An 18140-nucleotide genomic window follows, 5' to 3' on the forward strand; every position below is an offset into this window, starting at 1 on the left:
AACTCATATCACACAATATTTAATATCTTTACAGGCAAATGCATTATATTTCTACTCTAACCTAGCTAGCTTTGAAAATGCCGTAACGGACTCCCGTCATATAAATTTCTTGACCCTATATCTGGTAGCTTCGTATTGAAGAACGCAGACGTCTGAGATTGCAGCAAACTTCCAGGCAAAGGTTGGGTTCTTTCCAGTCTAAATTGTAAATTCTGTTTCTCCATTTGGTGGTGTTGTGTCCTAACAGCGAATCGGTTTACGTGCACAGGTATGGGGACTACTATCTTTGTGCCAGATTTACTCGCTTGGCTTCCAGAGGCTAGGCCAGCTTTAACTCGCTTCCATTTCGCTCGACGGTTTTGGAACCATATCTTTACCTGGAATAGAGGTTTTATATTAAAAGAGAATAGTTTTGCGCTTGGCGTTTTATATGGATGGTGTGCTTTTTAATGCAATAATGAAAGATCTTTTTCTTCTTGTTAGTAAGGGATAATACTTAAGTGTAGATAATAGGTAATATATATGTCTGTATTTAGTTTTAAATTTTAAAATCTTAATTAAAATATAAATGCCTTATTGAAGTATTGTCCTGTAACGGTTTATTTCATAGAGCTAGAGCTAGAGCATTATTTCGTGATGTTTTAGTGTAAAAGAAAACTCGTATTCAGTGTTGTTCAGTATTAGAAGTCATATTTTATGAAATAGAATATTTTCGAAAGCACTTAGAACAACGAATGAAAACTCTACGGCGTAGAGTCTACGCCCTGTTTACAGTAAAATAATTTGACATAGAATCAAAGTGATGTTTTAAATAAATAATTAGATATTATTTACGTGTGTATCATGTGTATGTATTTTATTCAATTAAAATATAATTTACGTGTATATTGTGCATGCGTGTGTGTGAGTGTGTGTGTGTGTTTATAGTATATAGTATATATTATAGTGTTTATAGTATCTAATCTGTCACAGTAATCTGTGGTAATAGCGACTGATATTTTAACCGATAATTAATTAATATTGTTTGTCTGTTTTTTTTATGGTATAGGATAGCAAACGAGCAGACGCGTCGCCTGGTGTTAAGCGATACACGCCGCCCATAAGCATCCACTCCACTGGGAAGTGGATGTGTTGCTGTCCTCAAAGGGATTTGGAAGGAGTTAGGTAGAAGGGGCGAGGATGGGAGGGAATGAGGATAGGGAAGGAGAGGATGGGTAGGGGATGGGAAGGGATGTGGGCCTCCGTCCGTCCGTGTGTGTGATTTGTGTTTTACTTCAGCTAGTCAAAACGATTTTCAAGTGTCGTACCTTTTACTTTTAGTGAGTACTTAGGTAATCAAAATTATTTGTGTTTGTGTGCGTTCGTGTAAGTGTGTATACGTGTGAGCAGTGAGTGTATGTAAACCTACTTACCTGTGTCTTATTTAATAGATAATTATTAATTAGTGTAAAGTGATTTTCCTTAACTAATACTTCTTAGTCTTTACTATCTTAAACTTCAATACTAAGTTTGAACTCATGTGCAGTGTGTGTTGTGTTCATTTGATTGCAAAAGTTTTTTTTTTAGTTTTTAATCATCAACTAGTTACCTGTACCAATCTTACCTGTACTTCACTAAGTTTGAGGGCAGATGCGATCTGTGATCTCTCCGTGAAACTGATACTTCTTAGCCCGTTTGTAGAGCTTGACCGACCATCAGTGCGTACGTCAGTCGCGCTTGTTAGTTGTATGGAAATTCATAAAACCGTTCATAGCTAGACCGACCATACGCACGCGTATTTCCATACATATGACAAGCGCGACTGACGTACGCACTGATGTTCGGTGAAGCTCTGCAACCGGCCTTAGCATGAAACTCTCTCAAGTAGTTGTTCCGACCTGAACGCAGTTGTAACGGCAAGTGATGTTTTAAACAAATGATGACATATTATGTGTAGGTGTGTGTAAGTGTCATATGTGTGTATGTCGGTATGAGTGTGGTTATTTTCTACAATTGATTATTTATCAAAACGTACGTAAAGTGCTTTATTTATTTAGGGCTGATTTTTCAATCCTCGGTTAAAACTTATTCGTCGAATAACATATTAAACTACCATTTCAAAATGTATTCTTATTGCATGCAATTAACAGTTTACAGGTGACATTTTAATATTATCGTGTAATACTTTATTAGACGGGTAAGTTTTAACCAGAGATTGAAAAATTCACACACACACACATGCGGTTACACTACATTAAGAGAATGTAGTGTAACCGCATGTGTGTGTGTGAATGTTTTGTGTTGTTTGCATATATATGTGTATATAGTGTGTTTTAATCAATTTGTAGTTTTTATTTTCATAGCACTAACTTACCTGGACCTCACTTAATTTGAGTGCAGATGCGATCTGTGATCTCTCCGTGAGACTAAGATACTTCTTAGCGTGGAACTCTCTCTCCAACTCAAGTAGTTGTTCCGACGTGAACGCTGTTCGACGTCGACGGGCTTTGCTCTCGCGTGGTGTGTCGTCATCTGCTTCTGAGTCGTTGCCTGTAAAAGGAATTAAAAATAATCAATATTTTAAAATACATATATGTTAAAGTCGGAGAATCTCTTGGTACTTGGTAGTGTTTATTATAATAGTGTCATCTCTTTTTTACGTATATAATAACCAGCCGCTTGCCGGGACTTCATTCCGGTTGATTAGGACTAAAATTAATTTATACAAATAAACAATATGTTATAGGTAATACGATAACCTTATAAAATAATTGTTATGGTTACCAATAATAAGTGTGCAAAGATATAATACATTTTTCCTATAAAGAATAAAAAATATAATGATTATGAAGATAGCGTATCTTACTGTTCTGTGTAGCGTATGTAGGCTATGCATTCGAATATTACAACTATTTTGCTCGCTCTAAAAGTAGATAGGTACTTAATTCAAATTAAACTTCGGAGTAAGTTATAAAATGAATTACATAAATTAAAAAAATTTAGCTCTTTTTCCCGCCAAAAGATTACAAATAAATCGAAATTCGAATATCATAGACAATTGACAATTCCATAAAAAGAACGCCACTCGCACCCCACAGTCCAGTAACAAGAATAAGGCGGGACACTTGACGTAGCGGCTATCAGTTTTTATTGACCATTCGAAGAGCAAATGACGTCTGACACATCGATTTTGACATTTGCTTTTTTTGGGTGATATTTTATTTGCGAATTGTGCAGTTTTGGTGTGTTTAGTGGTTGTTGGTTTTATTGGATGGATTGGATTTAGGAATTAGCAATTCAACTTAAAATAATATCATTACCGTTGTATTACGCATTTTTCACAAATTTTCATTGCGCGGTACTTATGGTTTTAAATTTCCGCAGAAATATCAATAAATCAAGTACAGGAAAAGCTTCTTTAACCTAATGTAGCCTTATATTTTATAACATTTATTATAACCCTTGTCTTGTCGCTCAGACGCTGTTTAAAAAATGTAACGACACCTATGACAACATTTCGTTTATAGAGCATGGCGAAGAAATAAACATACACAGATAGATAAATATTAAATACATAATGTATTCGAAAACAGACCCTCCTCTTGACATTATCACATAAAAACAACAAAATTCTTCGTACCTAACACATAAACAGTTTATTATTCCACATCACACCACAATATAGCTTAAATCAAATTCCCAGAACCAACTCAAAGTGCCAAATGTGACACCGAATTTAGTATTCCCGTGTGCAATGTGCAATTTTCCATGAAGAAAGACATAAAGATCGCTGCAAATGAATACGTTTATTTCTTATGGCCGACGACATCGATTGACAGTTATCGAGCGCGCGAAATGAATTGTAAAAAAAAAACATTGACATAACCTCTGCAATTCTATAATTACGAACAATCGAAATTGTATCTTATAGCTATAGCGAATAGGTTCAAATTCCAATATCAATGTGTTAATAATTTTGTAATCATAAAACCGAGTTCCCGCCAATGTTCGCGTTCGGAATTTGAAATTCGATTGCGATTCGAAGAGCGGCGAAGTTAAATCGTTCGTGAACTGTTAATATGTGTATTTGAATCGATATTTATCGATACGGACATCACTAGATCGTGACGAGAGGCACGTATGTCGATAACTGACGCCCTATTTAACGTTAGTGGGTAGCTTCTAGATGTTATCTGATGAACTAATGTTTTATATCCTGTTAGTCTGTTTGCTTTACATATTAGTATATTACCTATTGATGCAAATTGTACACAGATAATATTACTGTTAGTTATACAAGAAAGATATATTTTATCCTCTTAAATCACATTTTCAGCCGGGTTAGGCTAGGTAGGTTGTAATGTGGCAACAAATAACCTATATATTCGTAGCATTGTAAAGCATATAACTAAATATTCGTTAATTATTGTGTCATTAAGTCACCGATGCAGATGATGGCCAGCAACACATTTTTTACATATTTTGTACAGTCAGAAGCATAAATATATTACCATTTGCAGATTAGCAAAAATATCTGTCATAAGAACGGGTTCAATAATATCTGTCTGCCCGTATACAGCAAAAATATCTGACATTAGTAGGCAACATAATAAAGTGGCATCAAAATTATGTGACGAAAATGTTACAGCAAATAATTGTGATAACCTCTCGAAGCATAAATATGTGACGTCACCTAGGAGGCAATAATATCTGACACAATTTTATATTTCTGTATTGTAAAATATAATTGATTCCTCACAAAAAGCATAAATATGTGACACTAGCTTTCCGCCCGCGGCTTCGCCTGCGTTTTCACAGAAATACCGCATAGTATCCGTTCCCGTGGGATTTTTGGGATAAAACCTATCCTATTTGTGAACCCAAGTTACTCTTTATATGTCTGCTAAATTTCATTGTAATCGGTTCAGTAGTATTTGCGTGAAAGAGTAACAAACACACACATACACATCCTCACAAACTTTCGCATTTATAATAATAGATTAGTAGGATAGGAAGTAGGATTATAGTAGGACTAGTAGGATAAGATAGGATAGGATTTTAAAAAGGTCAAACGTTTTTTATTGAATTAGTGTTTTGTATTTTGCTGGGGCAAGAATATGAACAAAAGACACATTATATTTTGTAAATATTTTTTATTTAAATGAAATTACGATAATTTATTTAAATGAAATATGTTAACTTGCCATAATTTTCGATACTCAATAAAATAATAGCAATATTATAGGTAAAAGAAAATGAATAACGGAGCAATCGTGTCAAAGGTGTCAAACGCCGCTAACGTCAAATATAACAAAACAATTTCTAAATAATACACGAAGGTTACACTGAACCTTCAAATAAAATAGATCTACCCAAGTGGGTATTCATATAAGTACCTATATGAATAGGTACTTTAATTTTGTCATGACTCATGATATGATATCCTTCTAATATTATAAATGCGAAAGTTCGTATCATGTAAGGATGTTTGTTACTCTTTCACACAAATAAAAGGCAAAACAATGGAATTTGGCACACACATAGAAGGTAACTTGGATTAACGCTTATGAGAGCTTTTATCCTAGAAATCCTACAGGAACGGAAACTATGCGGGTTTTTCTTTGAAAACGCGGGCGAAGCCGCGGGTGTTAAGCTAGTAGGATATAATATCTAGACATACAATATGTAGTATACAACGACGGCACATATTAATTAATATGGTAATAATGTTTTAAAACAACGTAGTTAAAATAAAATTTATATTTTGTATTAATTCAATATTAAATTGAAAATAAAATTGTGTCAGATATTATTGCTTCCTAGTTGATGTCACATATTTATGCTTTTTGTGTGAAATCAACGCAAAATACAGAAATATAAAATTGTGTCAGATATTATTGCCACCTAGTTGGTGTCACATATTTATGCTTTGTGTGAGGAATCGATGCAAAATACAGAAATATGAAATTGTGTCAGATATTATTGCCACCTAGTTTGTGTCACATATTTATGCTTTGTGTCAGGAATCGATGCAAAATACAGAAATATGAAATTGTGTCAGATATTATTGCTTCCTAGTTGATGTCACATATTTATGCTTTTCGTGAGGAATCGATGCAAAATACAGAAATATGAAATTGTGTCAGATATTATTGCCACCTAGTTTGTGTCACATATTTATGCTTTGTGTGAGGAATCGATGCAAAATACAGAAATATGAAATTGTGTCAGATATTATTGCTTCCTAGTTGATGTCACATATTTATGCTTTTCGTGAGGAATCGATGCAAAATACAGAAATATGAAATTGTGTCAGATATTATTGCCACCTAGTTTGTGTCACATATTTATGCTTTGTGTGAGGAATCGATGCAAAATACAGAAATATGAAATTGTGTCAGATATTATTGCTTCCTAGTTGATGTCACATATTTATGCTTTTCGTGAGGAATCGATGCAAAATACAGAAATATGAAATTGTGTCAGATATTATTGCCACCTAGTTGATGTCACATATTTATGCCGTGAGAGGTTGTCACAATTATTTGCTGTACATTTTCGTCACATTATTTTGATGCCACTTTATTATGTTGCCTACTAATGTCAGATATTTTTGCTGTATACGGGCGGACCGATATTATTGAATTTATTCTAGTGACAGATATTTTTGCACATCGCCCCCTAGGCATATATTATTGCTCGTGACTGTAATTCTAAACGCGGCAAAGTTTTTCATCAATGTATCTTTTGTTTTAATGACTCTACATAGAGCTTTAATAACTAATTTCTTTATTAAAATATGATACATATAAAGATATTTATAAAAACTCAAAACTATGAAGAAACAAAAAAATTAACAATTATAAATGGCCTAATTCGTCAAAAACGGGTTGTTTTTGCAATATTGTTCTTGTAGAATTCCTAATTCAAAACATTTCTGAAAGCTCGGCCGCCTAGCTGGTTATTTAACGTCGTGTGGTCTTGTTAATAAACCTGAGTGCACACTAACTCAATTGTTCTCGCGAATGGCACAATAAAATCGGCGATCGTACAATATTTGAGGCATGTTTACACTGGCGTGGTAAACAGAGCAAAATTATTTTTCCTCGTCGGTCGCTTGTTTGAAATATATTCTCTTATAAGCCGACTCTGCTACTGGGAAATGCATTGTACTGTCACTGTTGCCTTAAGGCTTAAATGATAGCTCTTGGGAATGAGGTTTTCTCGAAAACATACAAAAATATAAACGATATTGGTTATTACAAATCTTACAAGATGTTGGGAGCAACTTGAAAGGTTCATTGTTGTTCGTGAGTATGATAATTGAAATATTGTTTTGAAACAATGAAAAATTTTATTTCTAAACCAACATTGCGTAGTATTGTATCTAATGATAACATAAACGGACTTATCCATACTAAGTTGTACGATATGAGTTATTTCCATAACTTTAATTGCTGCTTGAATGCTCTAAATAAATGTTTTACGTATTTGCATGCATGCATGGTGCATAGCTTGGTGATATGTCAATTTGGACAATTAATTAGCGTTTTGCGAAATTTCAACCACTGAAACAATTTCAACAAATACCATGAATACATAAAATAAATCTATTCATAGCTACAAATGAACACATATAATATGTTTATTGTTATTAATTAAAATAAAAAAATGGCGTAGAGCCTTACGACCGCCGTACAGTCAGAAGCATAAATATATTACCATTTGCAGATTAGCAAAAATATCTGTCATAAGAACGGGTTCAATAATATCTGTCTGCCCGTATACAGCAAAAATATCTGACATTAGTAGGCAACATAATAAAGTGGCATCAAAATTATGTGACGAAAATGTTACAGCAAATAATTGTGATAACCTCTCGAAGCATAATTATATGTAACGTCACCTAGGAGGCAATAATATCTGACACAATTTTATATTTCTGTATTGTAAAATATAATTGATTCCTCACAAAAAGCATAAATATGTGACACTAGCTTTCCGCCCGCGGCTTCGCCTGCGTTTTCACAGAAATACCGCATAGTATCCGTTCCCGTGGGATTTTTGAGATAAAACCTATCCTATTTGTTAACCCAAGTTACTCTTTATAAGTCTGCTAAATTTCATTGTAATCGGTTCAGTAGTATTTGCGTGAAAGAGTAACAAACACACACATACACATCCTCACAAATTTTCGTATTTATAATAATAGATTAGTAGGATAGGAAGTAGGATTATAGTAGGACTAGTAGGATAAGATAGGATAGGATTTTAAAAAGGTCAAACGTTTTTTATTGAATTAGTGTTTTGTATTTTGCTGGGACAAGAATATGAACAAAAGACACATTATATTTTGTAAATATTTTTTATTTAAATGAAATTACGATAATTTATTTAAATGAAATATGTTAACTTGCCATAATTTTCGATACTCAATAAAATAATAGCAATATTATAGGTAAAAGAAAATGAATAACGGAGCAATCGTGTCAAAGGTGTCAAACGCCGCTAACGTCAAATATAACAAAACAATTTCTAAATAATACACGAAGGTTACACTGAACCTTCAAATAAAATAGATCTACCCAAGTGGGTATTCATATAAGTACCTATATGAATACTTTAATTTTGTCATGACTCATGATATGATATCCTTCTAATATTATAAATGCGAAAGTTCGTATCATGTAAGGATGTTTGTTACTCTTTCACACAAATAAAAGGCAAAACAATAGAATTTGGCACACACATAGAAGGTAACTTGGATTAACGCTTATGAGAGCTTTTATCCTGGAAATCCTACAGGAACGGAAACTATGCGGGTTTTTCTTTGAAAACGCGGGCGAAGCCGCGGGTGTTAAGCTAGTAGGATATAATATCTAGACATACAATATGTAGTATACAACGACGGCACATATTAATTAATATGGTAATAATGTTTTAAAACAGCGTAGTTAAAATAAAATTTATATTTTGTATTAATTCAATATTAAATTGAAAATAAAATTGTGTCAGATATTATTGCTTCCTAGTTGATGTCACATATTTATGCTTTTTGTGTGAAATCAACGCAAAATACAGAAATATAAAATTGTGTCAGATATTATTGCCACCTAGTTGGTGTCACATATTTATGCTTTGTGTGAGGAATCGATGCAAAATACAGAAATATGAAATTGTGTCAGATATTATTGCTTCCTAGTTGATGTCACATATTTATGCTTTTCGTGAGGAATCGATGCAAAATACAGAAATTTGAAATTGTGTCAGATATTATTGCCACCTAGTTTGTGTCACATATTTATGCTTTGTGTGAGGAATCGATGCAAAATACAGAAATATGAAATTGTGTCAGATATTATTGCTTCCTAGTTGATGTCACATATTTATGCTTTTCGTGAGGAATCGATGCAAAATACAGAAATATGAAATTGTGTCAGATATTATTGCCACCTAGTTGATGTCACATATTTATGCCGTGAGAGGTTGTCACAATTATTTGCTGTACATTTTCGTCACATTATTTTGATGCCACTTTATTATGTTGCCTACTAATGTCAGATATTTTTGCTGTATACGGGCAGACAGATATTATTGAATTTATTCTAGTGACAGATATTTTTGCACATCGCCCCCTAGGCATATATTATTGCTCGTGACTGTACAGACGCACCCGCACACGTATAGACGATGGCAACCATTCGCTGCAGAAGTGTTCACTAAGGTAAGGCACAGAATATGTAGTAGGTACCTAGTACTAAAACGATAAGCGTAAGCAAAAAAAGGTTGTTAAATCGTTCAATAAAATTTTGTGATTTCCAATAAGAAAACAAGAGGCATACTGCATCAGATGAAGAGAAAGCAATCCGGTACATATTTATCGGAAAGATTTAAATTTAAATGTTAATTTTAAATTTTCATCTGTTCAATTATTTTAATTACTTTTTTCTGTATAATTAGTCGAAGTCGTTTTATGTACTTTTTAGTTAAAAATCTAATATTTTATGAACTTTGTTTCAACTTATCTAACAAAAGCTTTGCGCTAGGGATTTATTTGTTTGCATGCTTTAAAAGTATCTTTACATATATTTATTTAAAATTCACACCAAACCCTTATATTCCAAGCACCAGCTAATTTGTATTTATTCTTGTTTGCTGTATAATAAGAGCTTATTAAAAGCAATATAACTTTATCGACAACAAGCATGGAACATTTTAATATTCACAATTCTGCACCAATGTGAGAAATTTAAACCGAGTCGGTACGTGATTGTCATTTGAATGTGGAATTTGAATTTTGCAAATTTTATTTTTCCCGCCTTTTTGCATTTTTTATAGTCATTCAATTCCTTTCTTAAGACCAAGTCAATCTTTAAAAAAATGTAATAATCCTTAAAAAACGCATAATTTTTTAATAAAAAATGAATCGAGCGAAAATGTTACAATTACGTTACCGTCTTGTACCTACATGGAAAGAAAAAGACCCAATAAATCATATACTATAAAGTTGCATTTTGATTGTATGGGTGACTGTTTCAGAATATTAATGCAAATTCACATAAAATTTAGGGAGCCTAATTATAAGATACAAAATACTATTTGTATTGGATGTGGAGATTGGATGATTAACATGATTTCGTGAGCTATATAGGCATCGACTAAGGCCTTTCATTTGCAATTTATTCAAGCAATAAATTGCACCTTTGTTGTAACTTCGTTAAACCAAGTCTACCTATAGCTTTAGATTATTTATTACTAGATTTTCGCCTGTGTCCAATATTTCCTAACACTTTACCTTAGAGCAGTATTATTCCCTGCAGTGTGGAAAAGTGACGGCGCTACACAACCTATATAACGCTGTCATTTTTCCACTTTGGAAATACCTATTACCTTTCAAACATGGTACGAGGACAGACCAGAGAAAGAGATCTGGGAGTAGAACTGGGTTATTTAGTAATTACATTAAAATATCTAACCATCACTTAAATTAATATGTACAGAAATTAACTCCAGCTACACAAATCTCGAAACTAATTCATTTTTGTCATTACAATATTTTCAATTTTGCCAATCGTTCGCGCCCTTTGCCCTTTACAAATTGACAGCTGTCACCTTGTCAAGTTTCCGCCGAATGTAGCCAAAACGTTCGAATGGCTGCCCGCCATTCACGCCGCGATTTCATGGCACAGATGCGACTGTAGTGGCGTGACGACACCCGTTAATTTCAACAAGGCATGCCTAATTGTGGATTTACGATTACAAATTGTATTGATCTGTTTAGAAGTTTACGGGTGTGAAAGATTTGGATTATTTGCCGTATAATCTTACCTTAGGGAGGTATTTATATCGATGTCGTGTTTTAATGTTATCAATGTCCTATGATGTCGAGTGTAAAAAAGTAAAACACAATTACGTTTTCCTACTCTCCTTAGAATTTCAAACATTTGGCTCGCGAGTTCGTTAGCGTACCAGGCACCAGCGGTTTTGCTCGGCAGTCATGGACCACCCGCTATACCTATAGGACTGTTAGCTCATTTGTAAAATAATAATAATACTAATGAAATTGTTAATTAACTGCAAACTAATTTGAATATGTAATATTTTATGCTCAAATTGATACCTTCATTTTCAATCTGGAGCAAGCTATATCAAACGGTGCAATAATAAATTGATGCTATCGTTTATTTTCTCACTAGATTTCCGCCCGCGGCTTCGCCCTCGTTTGCAAAGGAAAACCCGCATAGTTCCCGTTCCCGTGGGATTTCCGGGATAAAACTATTCTATGTGTTAATCCAAGTTACCCTCTATATGTGCGCTAAATTTCATTGTAATCGGTTCAGTAGTTTTTACGTGAAAGAGTAACAAACATCCATACATCCATACAAACTTTCGAATTTATAATATTAGTAGGATTAATAGCTACTTTTAAGTCCTATTCTGTGTCACCATGACCAAGGTAAGTAAGAATTCCTTATTCCTAATTGTCCCTGTATGAATTGAGGGAATTGGAAATTAATACTTAAAGTTAATGTTTATACTTATTAAAACGTTTTTGTAATTGTTAACTTTATGAAGATTAAGGAGGTAGGTATTACATGATGATGATGATGATGATTGTTCCTTGCTCCTCGTGGAGCACTAGGGCCTCAGTAAACTCTTTCCAGTCACGTCGATTTTGGGCTTTTGCTTTGACTTCTTGCCACGACAGGCCGGTTTTATTTAGTTCAGCAACCACGGATCTCTTCCACGATGCAGGGGGACGACCTTTTCTTCTACGACCATTCAGGGGCGTCCAGTCTAAAGCTGTTTTTGCTATATTTTGATCCGGCCTCCTAAGGCAGTGTCCTATCCACCCCCACTTCCTGGAGCAGATTTGTTGGTCTATAGGTTGCTGGTTGGTTATTTTCCAGAGTTCTTCATTGGAAATTGTATCAGGCCAAAAAATTCGTAATATACTTCTTAAGCATTTGTTCAGGCATATCTGGAGTCTGTTGGAGATAGCTTGTGTTACTTTCCAAGTCTCACAACCATACAGCAGTATCGACTTCACATTGCTCTCGAAGATTCGCAATTTAAGCTGACGGGATAAGCGACTTGATTTCCAAATCGGAGATAACTGTGCAAAGGCAGCTTTTGCTTTCTGTATTCTATTTTCAATATCAAGGTATTACATAAAAGTAGCTTAATTGTAAACGGTGAAGATATCATGAATTTATGAAACTAATAACTACCTACCTACCTACTGAACAGATTTGGACGCAGTATTTTTAATAAGGTGATAATTAATAATCTAAACTAAATATAGGATAATTAAAGCACAGTTAAATGCTATATATAGCATTAAAAAGCAACTAGATGAAAATTAATGTCCTTACCAATTCCTCGTTCCCTACAATTCTTCTTCCCTAGAGAATAAGGGTCAAACGACAGATTTGGGGTTAAAATTCCGAAATAATTGAATTTAAAACTTATGATACTCGTATTATTTAAAAGTAAATTGTATTTTTGTTAGTAATCATGAAGAAAGTTTAATTTTCATATAACTTTGAATAGGTATTTTAAGCTCTCGCTCCGTTATTGTAGAAAAACTCCATAACTATTTGTAAAATATAATATAATTAAGTCTATCTTAGTAATACAACTTTTTATCATATTCGTACGTATAACATATAGGTACATAGGTACTTTTTTAATATGCTGATTAATTATTAAGTTCTAATTAAAAAGGGATGATTTATCATTTAATGGTAGACGAATTTTTCAAATCGTTTAGTGCTTTTGCAATTAAATATTCATCAACTAATTAAAGACTAAGAACCTATGCTGTATAAAAGAGATTAAAAGAGAAAACTGCCACTTTCTGATTTGCGGATGTACTACCTAGTGGATTTCACTGTGTGACGTTAAGTGTGACATCATTCTGCTTGAAATATCTGTTATTTTCACCCATCTTCCAAACAAAGGTATATAGGTAGATAGTGAAGGTAATCATACGAAAATTGTGCTCACTTATAGAAGTTATGGTTTATACATGTATACATGTATACTAGACCTTATTTAAAATGTTATAATATAGATAAATAGGTTTCCGCCTGCGGCTTCGCACGCTCAGTCAAAGAAAAACCCGCATAGTTCCCGTTCCCGTGGAATTTCCGGGTTTGCGTCATTTTCCCGGGATAAAAAGTAGCCATGATGATTATTATGATTAAATATTATATCGTTAATACTTTTATTTTTATCAACAGGAAAGCGCTTGACAATCCCGCATGGTGGTAATCTAAGATGAGGTCTAAGATGGAACGCTCTACGCTTGAAGATTATTGTATTATTTGCAATATTAGTACTTGTATTGTTTATAAATCATATCAAATGTAAATAAAATATCCAAATTATTTTAATAAAGTACATGAATAATTTTGAGTTTATTTAATAGGCTCTATCTATACTTTCTTAGTTTTATTTTTTTATAGCATATTTTTACTGTGAAGACGGGGTTCTTATGTTTTACTTTATATGTTCAGTAATTTTATTTAATCTAGGTATATTATGTAGAGAAAACTTAGAACTCTAGCGCGCAAGAGCAACCTTTGTCTGCGCAACTATTTTGTCTCTCCCATCAACTCTATGAGCTAGCGCGCACGAGCAACTTTGTCTCCGCAACTATTTTGTCTCTCCCACCCATGGGCTAGTATAGTGTAAAGTGCGCGCACGTAGCGACGCAACTCCCCATTCAATTGATGAGTGAGACAAAATAGTTGCGGAGACAAAGTTGCTCGTGCGCGCTGGCTCTAAGGGGAGTTGCGTCGCTACGTGCGCGCACCTTCTTCTTAGCCCATAGAGTTGATGGGAGAGACTAAATAGTTGCGGAGACAAAAGTTGCTCTAGCGCGCTAGCTCTTAAACAGCTATTGAACAAATTTTGTTAACCATGTTATTGCTTCGCATAACCGACATAGCTGGCTTTCCGCCGGGAGTGTCGTCCGCTTGGTCAAAGGAAATTTCCAAGGGAATCAGATTTTTCTATTTATATGGATAGGAATTAGCTATTATCTACTATTATTTTATTATTACATACATAGATTCCTTACAGCTATTTGTATTACAATATTTATAATTAACTTTAACGAAGCAATACGCCAATAAAAAGGAATACCAATAATAAGACGAAATATTAATGTGACAGAGTAGTTTTACAGTATAACAACGATATAGGCAGATATTTCATTGTTTCCATTGTATTTTATATAAGGTTTTGCCTATTGCCTGGTATATCGCTACCTTTTGTTAATTTATCCCATTATTTTCTTTTTATATTCTTATCTTAGGCAATAAAAATTTGTAATTTCATTACATTTCCAGGGGAGTAACATTATTTATTACCTATAGTCGAGAGTGTCAATACGCACTTACCTACTTACTTACTAATAAAACAAGAAAATTAATGCCAGAAATAAATTTTAAAGAAATTCTTCGTAAAATTGATCAGTAGGTACCTACTAATATTTTTTTTTTCCATTTTTGTAACATTATTCATTGAAGCCATCTTCTATTTGTCGTAACGTGATGTTATTATTAGTCTCTAGTCTATATTTCTCGATGAAATGACTTCTCAAAAGATGAAAGTATTTTTTAAATTGAATCAGCGGTTCCTGAGATTAGTGCGATCAAACACAACTCTTCAGCTCTACTGTATAACGATATCACCTTATGATCAATTGATCACCTACAATTCACGTCACTTTTCATTGTTGATTTTATTTCTAACTAGCTGTACCCGCGACTTCGTCCGCGTGGAACAGTGACTGCGGGCAGCATATTTGAATTACAAACAGTTTGTGTAGCTGAAAATCTACTCTACAGTAATGCTTCCCTATAAACGATGTTTGACGTATGGCCATCGGGGACGAAAGCATACAGGCTCCTAGGATTGCTAACGCGTGACAGAGCTACATATAACTGACCGTGCGAGAAACAGCTGATACTAAGATCTACACCAACAACTTTAAGCGTCTGACCTTGGGCTTTATTGATTGTCATCGCAAAACATAGGCTCACCGGAAATTGCACTCGCTTAAAACTGAATGGAAAATTATTTGGTATGACGACTATAACTTTTTTATTTATGAACCGATTGACATGAAATAAAAACTAAATGTTAAGTGAAGCTTATCACAATATATTAGTAAAACCGCATCTAAATCGGATAAGCCGTTTCTGAGATTATCATGCATACACATACAGACAAACATACAAAAAAAATAACTTCAGTTTTGGGTTCAGGAACGATTTAATAATAACTCCTGGTATTTTTTTTACATATTTTCATTGTACAGATATCACTTTTCTACAATTTTATAATTTAAATATACTATAATGCAATTTGTGCAGGTTTTAGGCTGAGCAAAAATCTAAATAAAGGTCCTTTGAACTCCTCCCCCCCTACTGCATCCTCAGCTTACCCCCCCCCCCCTTGGGGACTTTCGATATGACAACCTGGACGTAATAAATTTATTTATGTGTTATTATTATCGTACATTATACAATGTATCAATAGAATGCCTTAGCAAATGTTCGCCGTGATTACTTAAATGGTCATAACTTTTTTATTTATTAACCGATTAACATGAAATAAACACTAAATGTTAAATGAAGCTTACCACAATATATTAGTGAAAACCGCATTTAAATCGGATAAGCCGTTTCTGAGATTAGCGTGTTCAAACATACAGACAAACAGACAAACAGACAAACAGACAAACCGACAAACAGACAAACAGACAAAAAAATTTTTAACTACAGTTTTGGGTTTGGGATCGATTTAATAATAACACCTACTCATTTTTTTTTACATATTTTGATTGTACAGACACGACTTTTCTAGAATTTTATTATATGTATTGATGACTAGCTTTCCACCCGCGGCATCGCCCGCGCAGTCAAAGAAAAACCCGCATAGTTCCCGTTCCCGTGGGATTTCCGCGATAAAACCTATCGTATCATCCTATGTCCTTTCTCGGGTATCAAAATATCTCTATACCAAATTTCATGCAAATTGGTTCAGTAGTTAAGGCGTGATTGAGTAACAGACAGACAGACAGAGTTACTTTCGCATTTATAATATTAGTATGGATTTAGTGTATTAAAAATGTATTAAAAATGGGTTGACTGGGAAAATCCTGGACAGGATATTCTTTATTAATTAGATATTAAAAAATGTTTTATTTTCATTTTTTATTAATTGCAGTTTCGAGATAATAAAACATGCTACAAGGGTAGGTCCTTCCAGATACAACAATAATAATGAAGGTATGTGTAGAAGTGCATTTCTTATAATTAAACGAATAAAATCAAAATTCAATATTTATTTTAATAGGTACCCACCTTGTGTATTATCATCTCCGCCATCACTTTCCTCACTGCCAACACTAACAGGACTGTCTCTCTTTTCATCTTCTTTATTTTCTCTCTCTATCTGCCCTCCAAACATTCGTAACCACGGCTCAGGATAACCAAGCAAAAACGGAAAATTTACAGCATTCTGTTGTAGCAATGGCCCGTTCAAATAATACCGCATCCGATTTAAATCAGTTCGTTCACTTTCATCATCCGAAGTTCTTGACACATCCGAAATATTGTTCTCTATGTCGATCTCTGGCGATTTTCTATCTGTGCCTATCAAAGATTCTATTGAAAACGGTTTTGGCGCTTTTCTTTTCGTCTGCGTATCCGAATCCATTGCACTCACTTTTTACTTTTTTTATTAAATTGTCACTGGCACGCGCGCGTAAAAAAATAAAATTCGAACGAAAACGCGGGACGCGTGCGTTCACCGCGACATCGTAGTGATGTACTCAGCGCTCGCTGCTATCGATGTAGACACGCCCACATACGGGGTGTTGACTGTAGACGGATAATTTTATTTTATTAATGCTCGAACGTTTGTCGGGCGAACATAAGCTTTATTACAATCGTCGTAGTATCGCTTTATTACAGCTACATTTTATTGTGTAAGATTCTAACTACGAAATCCGATGTGGAAAAGTAAACCTTATTTTCTTTCAGCCACGTCTATTTTCTAGTTGCGTGTCTTTGCTACGATTTGTGAAATAGCTGCATAGGAAACTGTGCTTTACTACATGTGAAAAAAGAACTATTTTCTGTACTTAGGTTTTCATTTTGGCCCTTCTAAAACTGAAGTAAGAATGATTAAGGTCCGTTTCAAGAACTGTGTGAATGAGATGGTATTAACTTTTATGCATATGTTAGAGGGAGATAAGAAGTGAAATTTTGTGGAGTGTACACTGGTAATTGGTGGTGATCAGAATGTTTTGCCAGTGTCAGCACTTTGTACAAGTTTATCGTCTTGTGCTCCGTTTACTTGATACCTGACTAAAACAAAATCTACGGTTTATGGGAATTTATCTGATATTATTGTTTCCAATTTGCAATCGTTGTTTGATTGACAAGTGGGATACCTATGGTTTTGCTACATGGGATGTTAAAATATATTGTACGAACTTAGTAGGTATAGGTAAAGCGACAATTTTAGTAAACTTTTTTTCTTAACTACACGTGAGACAAGAGAGACCTACACTCTAATATTACAAATCATACAATATAACTAGAGGTACCTAGTTCATGAATGTGGGTACCTATGGCGGA

The 18140-nt window shown here is 34.0% G+C and overlaps 1 protein-coding gene across 1 annotated transcript; it reads right to left on the reverse strand.

Annotated features, from left to right (window-relative positions):
- Positions 1–3: 3 nt before the first annotated feature.
- LOC123704067 (homeobox protein unplugged-like) lies at positions 4–17226 on the reverse strand. The gene is made up of 3 exons (XM_045652325.1): positions 16860–17226; positions 2354–2529; positions 4–377 (listed from the first exon to the last, which is right to left on the reverse strand). Exons 1-3 carry the CDS (start codon positions 17212–17214, stop codon positions 66–68), a joined length of 843 nt encoding a protein of 280 aa, XP_045508281.1. The 5' UTR covers positions 17215–17226; the 3' UTR covers positions 4–65.
- Between the last annotated feature and the right edge of the window lie 914 nt (positions 17227–18140).

This window comes from Colias croceus, chromosome 28, assembly GCF_905220415.1.
Source record: "Colias croceus chromosome 28, ilColCroc2.1".
NCBI classification, from domain to species: domain Eukaryota; kingdom Metazoa; phylum Arthropoda; class Insecta; order Lepidoptera; family Pieridae; genus Colias; species Colias croceus.

What these genes read in the sequence shown, in the direction of transcription:
- LOC123704067 (XM_045652325.1), bottom strand. Translation starts at nt 17,214, where the DNA reads ATGGATTCGGATACGCAGACGAAAAGAAAAGCGCCAAAACCGTTTTCA. An exon ending in CGGAGATGATAATACACAAG is followed by an intron (nt 2,530 to 16,859) that starts GTGGGTACCTAT and finishes TTCCTTTTACAG; the next exon opens with GCAACGACTCAGAAGCAGAT. An exon ending in TCAAATTAAGTGAGGTCCAG is followed by an intron (nt 378 to 2,353) that starts GTAAGTTAGTGC and finishes CCTCTATTCCAG; the next exon opens with GTAAAGATATGGTTCCAAAA.